General features: G+C 39.3%; 1 protein-coding gene across 1 annotated transcript in view; it reads right to left on the reverse strand.

Moving 5' to 3' along the window:
- Positions 1 to 1,424: 1,424 nt before the first annotated feature.
- Positions 1,425 to 17,012, reverse strand: part of GPR63 (G protein-coupled receptor 63) — a 58,403-nt gene continuing 42,815 nt past the window's right edge. Inside the window, exon 2 of the mRNA XM_047769356.1 lies at positions 1,425 to 3,352. Coding sequence (XP_047625312.1) covers positions 1,943 to 3,202 — 1,260 coding nt within the window. The 5' untranslated portion in view covers positions 3,203 to 3,352 and the 3' untranslated portion in view covers positions 1,425 to 1,942. The remainder of the gene's footprint in view (positions 3,353 to 17,012) is intronic.

Genomic DNA, 17,012 nt, shown 5'->3' on the forward strand with positions numbered 1-17,012 from the left:
AATCTCTATTATCACATTAGAGCTGGATAAGACCTTAAAGATTCATCTAAGTTCAACTCTGGTTGTATAACTGAAGAAACCAAGGCTCTTTTCCCGCTGGTCACAAAGCACTAAAACTCTGAAAAGATGCTATAAATCCAAGAAGTGTTCATGGTTAATGAGCCTATTTATAAAGCCTATGATGTAGTCAAAAGGCTACACTTCCAGCACTTATGGCCTCAGTCTGAAGCCACATCCCTGTGGACTGTTTTATAAAGTGTTCCAGGGGTTGATAAGAGAAGTTCACCAAGGGCCCTGGATGCACCTGAGCTGGAGAAGGGGCAGATCTTCATTGAGAGAAAAAGAATCTGAAACTCCAGACTTGCCTTAAATGAAAACTCGCTCTAGGTGCAGAGCTGTATCTTCACCTCTTCGTAAGAGACACATCTCTAAGCATGTTCATAAACACCAGCTCTGCTCCAGCCAAGCACTTGATCAAAAATGCTGTTCTACTGAGAACACTGGGAAATATAGCTAGACAACTGGCAACATCCAAACCTACAAGGCAAAGCCTTATATAGAGCTGTATTGAACCTCCCAATGATGGTCACTTGTTTTGCACACCAAAAACATCACTTATTTCCTTATAACCTTACTGATCTAGGATTTTAAGTTCCACTTTTGAAAGGTGGTTATGGGTGATTTCTTTTTTATTTTTCAGATTTTCTGCAATAGTTTGACACTTCATTTGGTAATACAAAAAATGATACTCCTTTTAAAAACAAATTTTTAGCCTAAAAAAAAAAAAAAGAAAGGATACATATAGTTCCCTCTTGACTGTGAAACATCCAAACCTGAATGAGGTGTCTGTGTGGTACGGTGGAACTAGTCTCAGGACTCTGACAGATTTTTAGATTTCAGCTCTACCACTAACTCCACTTAGGTGGAGTTTTAGTCTCTCTGAGATTTGCCTTCTTCACCTATAAAAAAGGAAGAAATAATACCTGCTTCACAGGGTGCTGTGAGGATAAAATGATGCACAGTGCCTGGCATATGGTAAGGTCTAATAACTGGTTCTCCTTCTCCCTGGTGGACTCAGAGAAAGAATCCTTGAGTAAAAGGAATCACTACAGCCCACACCAGCCGCAGCCTCTCTGCATCCCATTTAAACTTGCAAGGGTGCTCCATCTCCTCAGCTTTGCCTTACTGGTTTAAAGATTCACTACAGTGCTTAGGAAAAGTTCCACATTTTTATGTTCTCTCCTTTAAAACCGCACATGCAGATAAAACATTGAAAAAAACTATCTTACTAGAAATAATACAATTTTCTAAAGCACAACATGTCATGTATAAAAACAATTCTGAAAAACAAAACCGAATGTTTTTACATTATTTCTTAAAGTGCACCAAAGTAAATATTAATGATCTTTAAAATGTCACTAACCCCTTTGGATTATTTTTCTTTAGTAAAACTAAATATTTATCTACTGAAATGTATGTGGTTTTTGGCTCCAATGTGATGGCAAAAAGCAGCAGTGTCTTCCAGAAAAAAAAAGAACCAATAAACTCAACTCAGCATATCAGCAGCATACAAAATACCTACAATCCAAGGTAACTGCAGGCTCAATAAAGCACAATCCTGATTCCTGCTATAAAAACAAAATCAATCAAAGGAACAGAAAACCATCACCTCATCATAAATCAAGGATTTCTCTTGAACCCTGGAGGTAACACTTGTGATCACTTCCCCCTTGAATATCCTTGGTAACAGTATGTAACTAATCACCATTCTTTCTTTACACTGCATATGCATGCACACGCACATATGTGTGGGCACACACACACGCACACACACACACGCTCTATGAAAATCAACATAGTTTAAGTGGAGAAGCCATGAGAAAGAAAATTCAAAGTCAGATAAAGAACCACCATCACCCCAAATGTCAGGCAATTCCACTATTCACACCACCGTCCGATGTTCCCCACACACATAGACAGCACTGGGGCGTATCCGCCGCCTTGTGTGACCAGGGAGCCGCGGCAAAAACTTGAAGGACTTGGGCATCATGTCCAGGCAGGCATCGTGGAATTTCTTAATCCTCCAGTAGTAAATCAGCGGGTTCAATGCAGACTTGAGGTAGCAGAGCCAGAGTAGCCAGGTGCTAATCTCAAAAAAGTTGTGCTGATAGTAAAAGTGCTTGCTGAACGTGGCCACAAGGCTGTATGTGGTGAATGGGGCCCAGCAGACAATGAAGACAGCAAAGAGAATCAAAATGGTTGTGAAGGCACGCGTTTTAAAGCCCATGTCAATGCTCATCTGGAAGGGCCTCTGGAGACTCATGAGACCCAGTTTGCTGGCCTGGCTGAGGCATATGCCTTCAGGGTAACTATGGATCCTCAAGGCATTGTGCCGAAGAGTATTGAGTATGCCCATAAAGGAATACAGTATCACCAGGAAGGGTAGGAAGAAAGAAATGAGAGAAATCAAAATTACATAAGCCTGGTAACCCGGGTCGGTTGTGTACCCAAACACGCACTGGGGGGCGCGGGAAGGTATCTGCAGGTCAGGGTTTCCTACTGCCAAAGGAAAAGCTACACAAAAGGAAAATACCCAAGAAACTGCGATGAGAACCTTAGCCCTGTATGGATTTAGCTTATCCTGCCTCTGGACTATAATAAGAAACCTATCAATGCTAATGATGAGCAGGATGGCTACTCCCTCTATCACAAACATCCAGAAAAACATAGCAGATACCCTACAAAAGAATCTGCCAAAAATCCATCTGGTAGTAAGGATAGTGACCAAGGCAAAGGGCATGTTTAGCACTGCAAGCAACATGTCTGCAAAAGCCAGGCTGGCCAGGAGGATGTTAATGGCAGATCGCATGGCAGCTTTTTGGTAAACCATGAGGCAAACAACCAAGTTCCCAAGAAAAGACACAAACAGAATAAATATCATTAGAGCAGAAAGGATGATCTGGAGAGGCAAATTTAGACTCTTAAAGACTGCTGGTGTTGGGGGCACAGCGGTGCTATTCACTGTCAAGGAACTCATTCCAGTGGGAGCCATGGTTTCAAAACTGTATTTCAGCAGTGGACCAATGCCAGGATGCTGGAATGGTGGTGGGACCGTAATATTCATGTAGGTGTTTTCATAAACTACGAATGTTGTGTTGGATGCCCCAGTATGGGACGCAGTCAACACTGCAGAGAAGACCATGGTTTCAGCAGGATGGAAGGTGCCAGCAGAGATGGAGGTGTTCTTCGAGCATTTCAGCACAGAGCAGCAGTATCACGTGTCACTGATGGGCATGGACACACACTCTGGAAAACGGACAAAGAGTTCCATCTTCCACACGTGTCCTTCTGCCTGAAAACAAGTCCAAAACACAAACAGTAAGCGGAATGAGTTTTCTAAATAACATCTGACTTCTTACCTTTCATCACAAAGGACCAGTTTTGCTTTTTTTTAAATCCTTTAAAAATATGTAAGTCAGCACTAAGATGTTGTTCTATGTTTTATTTTTAGTCAACCATAATGGACACTTCATGATATTCATATATAAAGTGAAGGTAAAAAGAATAAAAATGTATTACTGCCTCAAAGGCAAAAATTATAACCTTATGGTTAATTTCCCTTTTAAATTTCCAGGAACAGCATAGCCTTTCCAGTGTCACTATTACCACAGATATTTTTTAACTGTTATTTACCCAATACAATTTTTTTCCTGCTGTACAGCATGGTGACCCAGTTACACATACATGTATAGATATTTCTTCTCCCATTATCATGCTCCATCATTAAGTAACTAGACATAGTTCTCATTGCTACACAGCAGGATCTCATTGCTAATCGATTCCAAAGGAAATAGTCTACATTTATTAGCCCCAAGCTCCCAATCCATCACAGTCCTCCCCCACCCCTTGGCAACCACAAGTTTATTCTCCAAGTCCATGATTTTCTTTTCTATAGAAAGGTTCATCTGTGCTGTATATTAGATTCCAGATATAAATGATAGCATATGGTATTTGTCTGTCTCTTTCTGACTTACTTCACTCAGGATGACAGTCTCTAGTTCCATCCATGTTACTGCAGATGGCATTGTGTCGTTATTTTTTATGGCTGAGTAGTATTCCATTGTGTAAATATACCACATCTTCTGAATCCAATTACCTGTTGATGGACATTTGGGTTGTTTCCACATCTTGGCTATTGTGAATAGTGCTGCAATGAACATGTGGGTGCATGTGTCTTTTTTAAGGAAAGTTTTGTCAGGATATATGCCCAAGAGTGGGATTGCTGAGTCATATGGTATTTCTATGTATAGATTTCTAAGGTACCTTCATACTGTTCTCTGTAGTGGTTGTACCAGCTTCCATTCCCACCAACAGTGCAGGAGGGTTCCCTTTTCTCCACACCCCCTCCAGCACTTGTTATTTGTGGACTTATTAAGGATGGCCATTCTGACTGGTGTGAGGTGGTATCTCATGGTAGTTTTGATTTGCATTTCTCTAATAATCAGAGAAAATAACTTTTTCATGTGCTTGTTGGCCATCTAAATATCTTTCTTGGAAAAATGTCTATTAAGGTCTTTTGCCCTATTTTCCATTGGGTTGAGGGCTTTTTTGCTGTTGAGTTGTATAAGTTGTTTGTATATTCTAGAGATTAAGTCCTTGTCCACTGCATCATTTGAAACTATTTTCTCCCATTCTGTAAGTTGTCTTTTTGTTTTCTTTTTGGTTTCCTTTGCTGTGCAAAAGTTTGTCAGTTTGATTAGGTCCCTCTGGTTTATTTTTGCTTTTATTTCTGTTGCCTTGGGAGACCAACCTGAGAAAACATTTGTAAGATTGATGTCACAGAATATTTTGCCTATGTTCTCTTCCAGGAGTTTGATCTTGTCTTGTCTTGTATTTGGGTCTTTAAGCCATTTTGAGTCTATTTTTGTGCATGGTATGAGGGTGTGTTCTAGTTTCATTGATTTGCATGTAGTTGTCCAGGTTTCCCAGCAATACTTGCTGAAAAGACTGTGTTTTTCCCATGTTATGTTCTTGCCTCCTTTGTCAAAGATTAATTGACCATAGGTGTCTGGGTTTATTTCTGGGTTCTCCATTCTGTTCCATTGGTCTGTCTGTCTGTCTGTTCTGGTACCAGTACCACATTGTCTTGATGACTGTGGCTTCGTAATATTGCCTGAAGTCTGGGAGAGTTATGCCTCCTGCTTGGTCTTTGTTCCTCGGGATTGCTTTGGCAATTCTGGGTCTCCTGAGAGTACTAATACTTTTCTTGATAGATCTTTGGTACAAGTTCATAATCCATTTTCACATTAACACAAAACTAGTTGGCAAAGAACCTGGAAATCAATTTCCTTTTTAACATATGATAATCACACACTTTTGCTTTAATGTCCTCACAAGTAGGCACTAGGTATTTTCAAGGAAGGGTCTGAAACAGTTTCCTGGCTTTCTATTATTTTTGTGTTTCTTCCCAGAAATCCCACCACAATACTACTGTCAAAGTTATTCAAGAAGAGAAGAAAAATTATCTGGAAGACGTCTTGGTCATATTTTCAAGACCTCTTTTCTGTTTCTGAAGCTTTCTTTGCTGCTCATGTTCTCTCTTCTTTCCCATGTACACCCATTTCCATCCCTGTTTTCCGACTCAAGTACTTCTATCTTCTCAATTTCTTCTCCCTACAACAGACCTCACTGTATGTCAACAACTTGACAGAAGACGTCAACCAAGTTATAAAGATGGGGACGCTAAAGAAGATGACTAGAAAAATATTCAGGTGTGAAAAATACATTCTAGAAAACTTACAAAGATGTTTCATTACCTTGTTCCAAAATGTTTCTTATCACTTTTCTCTTATCCTTACGCTCAACTTCTTAACAACTTTCATAACCCTTGAGTTTTCCATAAAGGACTTTCTTAATCTACGTTCCTAACCCTCTTTTGTGATGTGGCTTCTTCCTTCTTTATTGGAGAAGTAACTTTAGTCTCTATAATTAGAAAGAACTCTTTTTGGATTTCTGAGTAGATTCCTTTAATAAATCCCAAAGATTGGGGGTGGGGGCTGCACAGAAATTTAAAACAATGCTGTAATTTTCTTATTATTTGAACTATAATCAACCCTTGATTTTAGGGAAAAATGTCAAAAGTTCACTTCTTCACATCCCGTAGTAGAGAGGATAGAAGCATCCCATTTACAAGACCCAAGATCCAGCACTGTAGCCAAATTGTGGACTGTCTACCATACTCACATCTCTCTATAACCTTCTCTTGGTTGTGCAGGGCTACCTTAATAAATAAGGAGAACACTCATCTGTTTGTTCAAAATACTAATTTTACTATATAATTCTACTTTTATAGCTTAATTTCTTTGTCTCTACAGGGTATTATTCATTCTCATATATGGTCTTTGAAGCAAAATATACCTGGATAAGATGCCCCACTAAGCTAGTGACTCTCAAACTTTATTAACCACAAAAAAAAAATGGGAAAAGGGGCAGTGGTAGCTTTACATCATGATCATCATATGTCTCTATAACTACTTAGATATACATACAAATAAGAATAAAGAATGTGCTCACTACATAAATCAGCTTCAATATGATTCTAATCTAGAGAAAAATAAGTGTACATCTTAGGCAAATGCGTGTCTTTAGCCAAAATAAACAGTTATACCAAGTAAATATCCGGGTTTAGAAGTTCCCTGGTGGTGCAGCGGGTTGAGGATCTGGTGTTGTCACTGCGTGTTCAATCCCTGGCCCCAAAGCTTCCATATGCTGAGTGCAGCCCCCCAAAAAAAGCATTTAGTTTTCTTGACCATGTTGAGAAATGCAAAAACAAAAGATCAAATGGAGCCAAAACAAAACCATAATTTAAAGATGCCTTTTAGGTTGTTATATGTACATATACATTCACAATATTTTTCTACCATTATTGTAAAAACTTCTAACTCAATTCACTCAATTATTCAAACTTCAAATATTTATTTCAGAGCCTACTATGTGTCAGGCACTGGAGAGAAAGTGATAAACAAATGTTTCCAGGATTTCTTGTTAAACAGGACAAACAGACCATCGACTCTGTCTCTCAAAAGTACGCTGAAATGATTTTTTTTAACAAAATGTACAACCCAAAAGGACAAGAGGTATGAATGAAAGATACATCAATAGATAAGAGGTTTTTTAAAATAAATGTTTTAAGGCAAAAGGCAAATGGTGGTGTAGCAACTGAACAGAGCAGAACAGAGAATTTTTTCATCCTCAATACTTTCAGAGAAACATGCTCAGAAGAAGCTGACACACTCTGCAGGTCCCCAGAGAGGCTCTGGATTAGGAGTTAGCAGAACAAGTGTGGATGGGGCTGAAAACTGGAAAACTGACTGAAAAATCTATACACAGAGCCACTGGAACCCCACTCCAGGCTTGGGTAACCACATGAAAGCACACATCCCCATGCCAGTAGCCCAAGTCTCTGGCACAACTGAACCTGATAAGCACCAAACCTTATAGCGTATCAGTGCAAGGCTGAACACAGCAGGACTGGGTGAATGTCTACACACTCAGCATGAGAACCCAGCCCTCTTTGCCACCCTGTTCCTAATGGCCAGCAGCCAGGCATATGCTACATGCAGTACTGAAGGACTCATCGTTTCCAATAACTAACAAGGCCTAGGAGAAAAAAATTCTAGATACTAACATTTGATGATGTGCCAAGAAAAATGCCAGCTTCATGGCCAGTCACCCTGTATAGTGAAGCCCATCCACTATCAAGCCCAACTCCCCCACACGGAGCTTCCAATCAGCTTTCTAGTGCCCATTAAATATAAATGGCGAATTTCCCAAATATACAGTCTATGAAAAATTAGACAAAAACAATTTTAAAGGCAAACATCAAAGAAAAGAACTTGAATTTCTAAAATCAGGAAACATAGCACACATGAATTTAGCAATTCCTTTTGCCGCTGTACCTATCTATGCATGCTCTCCATTCATTGTACTCCTGGCTACCAGGATGTAAACATCCTCTGGCCTTCCTTTTCTCACTGCGAAGTGTAATAACCAAAGCAGGGCTTCTGAATGCTCCTTGTAACTATGTTGAAAGAGTCTTTCCTCTTAGGGCTTCTCATCAAATACCAAAATGACCTCAAGTTTCTTTGAATTTTATAGAAGACCAAATAAACGCTATATAGTTAAAATTTGTATTTCCAGGAGTTCCCAGTGTGGTGCAATGGGATGGGCAGTGTCTCTTCAGCACCAGAACATAGGTTCAATCTCCAGCCTGGCAGAGTGGGTTAAAGGCTCTGGCATTGCTGCAGCTGTGGCATAGGATGCAACTGTGGCTTGGATCTGATCCCTGGCTCCATAAGCCAAGGGGCGGCCAAAACAGAAAAATAAAATTTGTATTTCCAGAGGAAAAGGGACAGTAGCAACATGAGAAGAGTGGAAAATTAACTTGGTATTTGCTTAAGGGTACTAATGTTTAATCTAGGCTAGTCTTTATTCGCCATTTGTCGGAAACTCTTACTACATATTCCAAGTAAGGAAAAATTAAAATTACACATGAAGGTGTATACATGTGTATATATTCATACATATATACTTATATACACATACCTCACATGGATGTGCACATGTAAAACTTACACATGGCAAAGTGATTGAATTTATGATTCTTTCTCTCATCTTACAGCATCTACAAAAACAACATTGGGACAATCAGATTAATGATAAAAGTAAGTGTTTGATGTTTGGGGTATGCCAGAATGTCACGATTACTGGGGTTTCAGAGGCTGGAATGGGCAGTGGAGCTTATAGTATTCTCTTGGTCTTTGTCTTTTAGTGTTATCCACTATTCCAGCGCTTTAGATATTTATTTCATTCTCTGAAAATAGTATATTCTCCTAGAAGGCAGAGATTAATTTTATAAATCTCATCATCCTCTGGGACTACTATGCTTTGCACACAGCCCAGTACCCATGTCGTAACTTAAATTTACTTGTATTATATTCAGCCAGATCAAAAAATTTCTTTATACTCATTTTAACATTTATTTGTTATATGCACATAATTTTTTTGAAAAAAAAATCACCAAATGAGTCTTAAAATAACAGTCGAATCCTGAACTACCCTTCACCATTCCATTTGTTTTTAGAGGTAGTCATTTTTAACTATTTTAAAGGTTTTTTTCTAAAGTACTTACTCTTTATATAACTAAATAGGGTAAATAAATTGCTACTTTTTGATCTGTCAGTATTACATATTTAAATTAACTTCTGATTTGGAGTTCCCATCGTGGTGCAGTGGAAACAAATCCAACTAGGAACCATGAGGCTGCGGGTTCGATCCCTGGCCTTGCTCAGTGGGTTAAGGATCTGGCATTGCTGTGAGCTGTGGTGTAGGTTGCAAATGTGGCTGGGATCCAGCATTGCTGTGCCTCTAGCATAGGCCGGCAGCTACAAGCTCCAATTCAACCCATAGCCTGGGAAAGACAAGAAAACAACAACAAAAAAATTAACTTCTGATTTCCTATTAGAATAGGTAAGGGTTCAGCTGCCATAGCGTCTCCCAACTTATCTCTTTATACAACTAAATCTTTATTTGAAAATGTTGAATTACAGTAGAAGTTAGTGTTTATGTCAATGTATTTATGCAGATAGTATATTTACTGATAAGCCAAAAGAATGTTTTCCTTTCTTATATCAATTTTGGATTTCCTAGAATCATTTACTTCCTTTTTATTTTCAATTTTTTAAGTAACTATCAACTTTTTTTTTTAACCTGCTCTACCAAGAAGATTTTATACCTAGAAGTAATATATTTTGGAAGGTCAGATTTATCAACTACATTTTTATCATGGAGTCATTCCTTTGGCCTCATGTCCCTCCCTGATGTGATACTGGGTCTGTCATACAGAAGCCAGTGGGAACGTCCCCTTTACTACCATATTGGAAATCCTCCTTTCTGCTTCAGCTCTCGGTTTCCATATTTCCTATGTCCTTTGTCTTCTACTTCATTTCTTCCTTCAAGTACTTCCTTCTTCTCCAGGAACCAACTGCTTTTGAAGGAAGAGAAAGCAGGTAAATTTTCAGTCCCTGAATGCTTGAACAAGTCTTTATTTTGTCTGAATTAATTGCCTTGGTTTAGAATTCTCAGTTACAAACCATTTTCTCTGAGAATTCTGAAGGTGTTGTTCCCCTTCAGTGGTTCTCAAAGTTGAAGGGACATAAGAATCCCACGGAGCATCTGTTAAACTACAGACTGCTGGGCCTCACCCACTGCCTCAGTCTCTGAGTCCGTAGTCTGGGGTGGGGCCCAAAATGTGAATTTCTGGAGGAAAGAAAAAATTAAATTGAGACCTTTAAATTCCAAGATCAAGGAGTTCCCGACATGGAGCAGTGGAAATGAATCCATCTAGGAACAATGAGGTTGCGGATTCAATCCCTGGCCTCGCTCAGCAGGTCAAGGATCTGGCGTTGCCATGAGCTGTGGTGTAGGTCACAGACACAGCTCAATTCTGGCGTTGCTGGGGCGTAGGCCAGCGGCTACAGCTCCGATTTGACCCCTAGCCTGGGAACCTCTATATGCCATGGGTGTGGCCCAAAAAAGACAATTAATTAATTAATTAATTAATTAATTCCAAGCTCAAGGATTAGATGAAGAACCAGAAAGCTTCTTTAACCACAGTGAAAGAAAACTTTTACCTCCTATTGCCCCAGAGATGGGATTTCTCAAAACTAAATCAAAGTGTAATTATATGGGGGTAATATTACAATGCAAATTGAATTCCCAATCTTATAGAGTCTCTTCTGTTAAAATTAGGGTATGAGTGGGAAGAAGCAAGAGCCTGAAATTTGGGATGAGGGATATATGGGGATTTCAATGAAGCTAAGGCTGAGGACCTCATACTGCAGTCTTTGCCAGCAGTAATAGCCTTTCCTCCCTTGTCTAATGAGGTTAGTCTCTCTTTACCTGAAGAATAAATCAGGGCCTCATCTAAGACAGCATCCTGGAAGGTACTTTTGCCCCTCCTAAGGACCCTGTCCCACTGTCCCAACTACCTCTCTCTCTCTCTCTTTTTTTTTAATGGCTGCCCTGGGCATATGAAAATTCCCAGGCCAGAGACTGAAATATCCAGGCTGCAGATGTGACCTATGCTGCAGCTGTAGCAACTCCAGATTCTTTAACCCACTGCACCAGGCCAGGGATCTAACCTGCACCTCTGCAGTGACCCAAGCCACTGCAGGTGGATTATTAATCGGCCGCACCAGAGTGGGATCTCCCAACCACCTCTCTTGTTTCCAGACCTATGATCAGAATCAAGCCCCAGCAGAATCCAGTGTGAGGTGTAAATTGTGACCTAGAAATTAGCAGCATTTACATCAAAATATATGTATGGTATTTCCAATTTATATAGACAGAAACCAGGCAATATGTATGGAAATGGATGCTGAGGGTATTGAGTCAGCAGGTATTAGAAGGAACAGAATGTTAGATCAGACCAAATTTATTGACATGGGCATACTGAACAGATATTCTGTGTTCTCTATGTTAGCTTAAATGGCTAAAAATGTTTCTAATAGTTTGTTCAGTTTGTTGACAGAAGCCTGGTCCCAAAAGTAACCTACACTACATGAAACTGAGATGCCATAACCTCCCTGGTAGAGAGGGAGCTACTCAAAGACTTTGGCAGATAGGAATGCTGAACTGGACTTATCATGTAAGACCTGCTCATCCACCTATAACTACATCACTTGGTAGGATGCCTTTACCAAGTCTATGAGAGATACACTGGTTGAAAGTACTTCTAACATCCTTGACAATCTCTAGAATAGCCATTCTCTGCAGACCAGGAATGACAACAGGCAATGCTGCCATCCAAGAAATGGGTTCCTAAATTGAATGGGGATGACAGTATCCCAGAGTGGCAGGAGCTGAGTGACAGTACTTAACCAGAGATGAGGAGGGCATGGTTACCAAAATGGGCAGCAAGCAATGTCTGAAATCAGAATAGTCTAGCATGCAGAGATCATTGATGTTTGTTCATGGTGTTTCTAAGAGAGAAATGGTTAGAAATCTACCAACTCCTACTTGATCTGTACAAGCAGCAAAGCTATAAAATAGAAAAACACAACCCTTCAATCAATTCCCACACTTGAGCCAGAACAAAGACCTAGAACTTTTTGAATCAAAGGAGGCCAGGACCCCTTGAAAAAGGGCCTTGCTACACAGCCATAAATTTATACTGTAAATCTTCCTCCCAGTTTTCCCCCTAAAACCTGTTACAAATTATAAGGGTATACATTAAGGAAAGGGAAATAATCACAATTTGTAGGATTGCTGGATATAACTCTGAACTAATATTCATTTCTCAACACCAAAAATGGTAGTGTTCCACCATTCAGAGTGGGGGCTTATAAACCTCAAATGATTAATGGAGTTTGGGCTCAGTTCCAACTCCCACTCATCACAGAACTCATGCCATCATTATTTTCCCAGTTCTGAAATGCAGAGTTGGTACAGACACACTTGGCAACTGGCAGATTCCCTCATAAGCTCCCTGAAATGTGGAGTTAAGGCTATAATGCTAAGAAAGGTCAAGTGCAAACTACTTTTACCCATGAACCTAAAGAACCACAAGCAACACTTTGCTCCTATAGAGTCTGCAAAGATTAGGCTCACCATTAAGGACTTAAAGGATGAAGGTGATCATTCCTAACACATCTGTATTCAACTTGCCTATTTGGCCTTACAGAAAACAGATGGATCTTGCAGAGTACAGATTCTGTGTGAGATGTGATTTCATTGCTGGAGAAAATCAACACATTCCCTGGCATGTGGTCCACAGCTACTGAGAGAAAATTATTTTTTTTTTTCTTCATATGTGTTAGCAAAGAAATCTGAGCAGTTTGGCTCCAGCTGGTACCCTACTATCCTACCTCAGGGCTGTATCAGCTCTCCAGTATACTCTTATAATATAGTCCATAGGGACCCTGACTGCCTCTCCATTCTGCAGAATGCCACGCTTTGCATTACATGCTTCCTGAGCAATAGGTAGTAACTACTCTATACTTGGTAAAACACAGATTTCCCAAATGGTGGGGAAAGATTACTACAAAAGTTTGAAGACCTGCCATCTTTGTGAATCTACAGGTGAATCACAACCTTTATAGGTGAACAGAGACCTCCAAGATTTTGGGGAAAAGGCAGAGAGCATGCCACATGAACTTGGGGTTATCTGACCTTCCGAAGCCATCAAGTTGGGTGTGCGCAGAGTTCTTCAACCTTAAACAGAGTGGTATATATGAAATCAGGCCTGGGGGATCCTATGAGCAGAGTTAATAAGCAAGCAGCTCATATTTCTAAAGCTCTTAATCTTGCTACACTGATCGTCTCTTCAAAATTCACCTGTGGCCTCACCAAGAGGAGTTCCTTATGACCAGCTGACTAAAGAAAATCCAGGCATGATTTGGAAATGGTTCTATACAATATATTGGTGCCACAAGTGAAGAGTTGTAACACAACAGCCCCACTCAGGAGCCCTTAGAGACACGACAAAGGGAAGACCTCCCAGTGGACAAAACTTTGAACAGTATATAGTCATTCTTCAGCACCCCCAGGGGATTGGTTCTAGGATTCCCATGGATATCAAAATCCAATGATGCTCAAGTCCTTTATATCAAATGGCATAAGGCTTGCATATAACCTACATATCCTCCTGTATACCTTAAATCATCTCTAGAGTACTTATAACAGCTAATACAATGTAAGTTCTACATAAGTAGTTTTTAACACAATGTAAGTGCTATGTAAATAGTTGCTAGTGTACAGCAAACTCAAGTTCTGCTTTTTGGAAAATACTGGGTATTTTTTTCAAATATTTTCAATTGGCATTTGGTTGAATCTGTGGATGTGGAACCAACAGATACAGAAGGCTGGCTGTACCTGGTTGTTCATTTTGAAAGAGATATGCTAAATGTACAGATCTATACTCATTCAGGGATAGCAACTTTACAAAACAGTTAACCTCAAAGATAAGGAGCTAAATAATCCAGTAGATAAGATGACCCATTCTACAGAGGTCAACCTTTTTCTCTACTCTTACTCTTCTACAAAGGGATGATATACAAAGTGGCATGTAGGTAGAGTTTGAGATTGTACATGAGCTAAGCAATATGGATTTCCACTCACCAAAACCAATCTGGCTATAGCCACTGAGTGCTCAATCTGAGAACACAGAGACCAAAACTTGACTTACTGACTATGGTATCATTCCCTGGGGCACTACCCAGCCATCTGGTGGCAGGCTGATTACATGGACTACTTCCATCATGAAACATTCTGTTCTTACTGGAATACACTCATATCCTGGACAATTTTATAAAATCAAACTGTCAATCATAAGATCAATGTGTTTAGTATATATGCTTCCTTTCTTTCACATAATATCCTGTATGTATCAGAGAAAATAATCAGAAAGCTAAAAATTTCTACCTCTGTAGTTACACTTTAGGAATAAAAGCAGTGAAAATTCAAAAATAAAAAAAAATCAGTAATTTTTGTTTTTAAGTACTTAGAAACATATCAAGATATTTAGTTAGATTCTATGAAGCCACCATCACCCTGATACCAAACAAAGATACCACCAAAAAAGAAAACCACAGGCCAATACCTTAGATGAATAACATGCAAAAATTCTCAACAAAATGTCACGAAACCAAATCTGACAACACATAAAAATGACCATACAACATGACCACGCTGGATTCATCCCGGGGTCACTAGGATAGTTTAATATACTCAGATCAATCAATGTGACATACCACATCAACAAAAGAAAAGACAAAAACCACATGATCATCTCGATAGCTTCAGAAAAAGGACTTGATAAAATTCAATGTCCATTCATAATATAAACTCTTAACAAAATGGGTAAAGAGGGAACATATCCCAACATAATAAAAGCTATTTACGACAAACCCACAGCCAATATAATACTCAATGGTGAGAAGTCGAAAGCCTCCCACTAAAATCTGGAACAAGACAAACATGCCCACTCTCACCACTTCTATTCAACATAGATTGTAAGCCCTAGCCATAGCAAATAAGCAAGAAAAAAAAAAAGGGCATCCAAATTGGAAAGAAAGAAGTAAAACTACCTATGTTTACAGATGACGCAATTTTAGACAGAAAATTCTAAAGACTTAGTTTATTAGAATCAATAAATAAGTTCAGTAAAGTTACAGGATACCTAACCAACATAAAAAAGTCAGATGTAGCAGTTCCCGTCATGGCGCAGAGGTTAACAAATCCGACTAGGAACCATGAGGTTGCGGGTTCGATCCCTGCCCTTGCTCAGTGGGTTAACGATCCAGCGTTGCCATGGGCTGTGGTGTAGGTTGCAGACGTGGCTCGGATCCTGCATTGCTGTGGCTCTGGCGTAGGCCGGCAGCTACAGCTCCGATTGGACCCCTAGCCTGGGAACCTCCATATGCCACGGGAGTGGCCCAAGAAATGGCAAAAAAAAAAAAAAGACAATAAATAAATAAATAAAAGTCACTGTGCTTCCAGACACTAACAAACTATCTGAAAGACAGATTAAGAAGGCAATCCCATTTATAACTACATCATGTTGAATCAAGGGGGTGAAATACCTGTACACTGAGAATCATAAGCCTTTGATGACAGAAACTGAAGAAGACACAAATAAACGGGAAGACAACCTGTAGCCATGGATGGAAGAATTTATATTGTTAAAATGTCCACACTACCCCAAACAATCTACAGATTCAATACAATCCCTACAAACGCAGACATAAAACCACACCATAGGGTAGTTACGAGAATAAATAAGATAGATGGAAGTAGATTATAAACTACAAAGTGCCATCAAAATACAACATATTACAACCATAATCTTTCTTCAACACTTCAACTATTTTATGCAATCATGGTATTTACTCTAGACCATTGGTGGGAGTATAAACTAGTTCAACTTTCTGAAGTTAACCAGGAAGTATTTTTCAACATTAAAAATAAACAATTTGGAGTTCCTGTCGTGGCGCAGTGGTTAACGAATCCGACTAGGAACCATGAGGTTGTGGGTTCGGTCCCTGCCCTTGCTCAGTGGGTTAACGATCCGGCATTGCCATGAGCTGTGGTGTAGGTTGCAGACGCGGCTCAGATCCCGCGTTGCTGTGGCTCTGGCGTAGGCCGGCGGCTACAGCTCCGATTGGACCCCTAGCCTGGGAACCTCCATATGCCACACGGGAGTGGCCCTAGAAATAGCAAAAAGACAAAAAATAAATAAATAAATAAAATAAACAATTTAAACATTGTCTGGACTCGGTATTATACAAATAACAAAAAAATGTAGATAAGGATATTTATTACAGCATTATTAAGAGTGAAAAATTAGACCCCTTCCAAATGATCCTTAATAAAATAATAGTTAAATGAATTAGAGTACACACATGCTAGAGAAAGAACACCATTGAGCTATCACACACAATAAATTAATCTCTAATATAGAATAGATTACAGACTATCATTAGATGATGATAATGGCAGACAAAGCACACCAGGATGGATGCAAATATACTGAGTCTACTCTTGAGTTCTCTGATGAGGCAGGTAGAACCAGAGAATATTCTTCTTACACTGAGTAAAAAAAATTAACCTGCAGAATGAAATATAACATAGTTCCATTGTTGTGTAAGTATGTAGATGTGAGTACACCTGTGTATGTGTATATGTATATGTTCAGACAAACAGATGGAAGAACAGACAACAAACTGACAAAGAGAATTTCTTCTACAGTATGAAAATAAGGGTACAAAATGTATCTTCTTTATTTACTTCTGGCTTTGTAAAAATTTTTTTCACATTCAACCAATATTGATCTTTATTATTCTGTTGAACTTCACTGTTTCCTATAAAAAAACAAACAAAACAAAACAAAAACAACAACAAAAAACACAGGACACAGGCTACAGCCTATCTTCTTTATATCCTATCAGCCCTAA

The sequence above is a fragment of the Phacochoerus africanus genome, chromosome 2 (assembly GCF_016906955.1).
Source record: "Phacochoerus africanus isolate WHEZ1 chromosome 2, ROS_Pafr_v1, whole genome shotgun sequence".
NCBI classification, from domain to species: domain Eukaryota; kingdom Metazoa; phylum Chordata; class Mammalia; order Artiodactyla; family Suidae; genus Phacochoerus; species Phacochoerus africanus.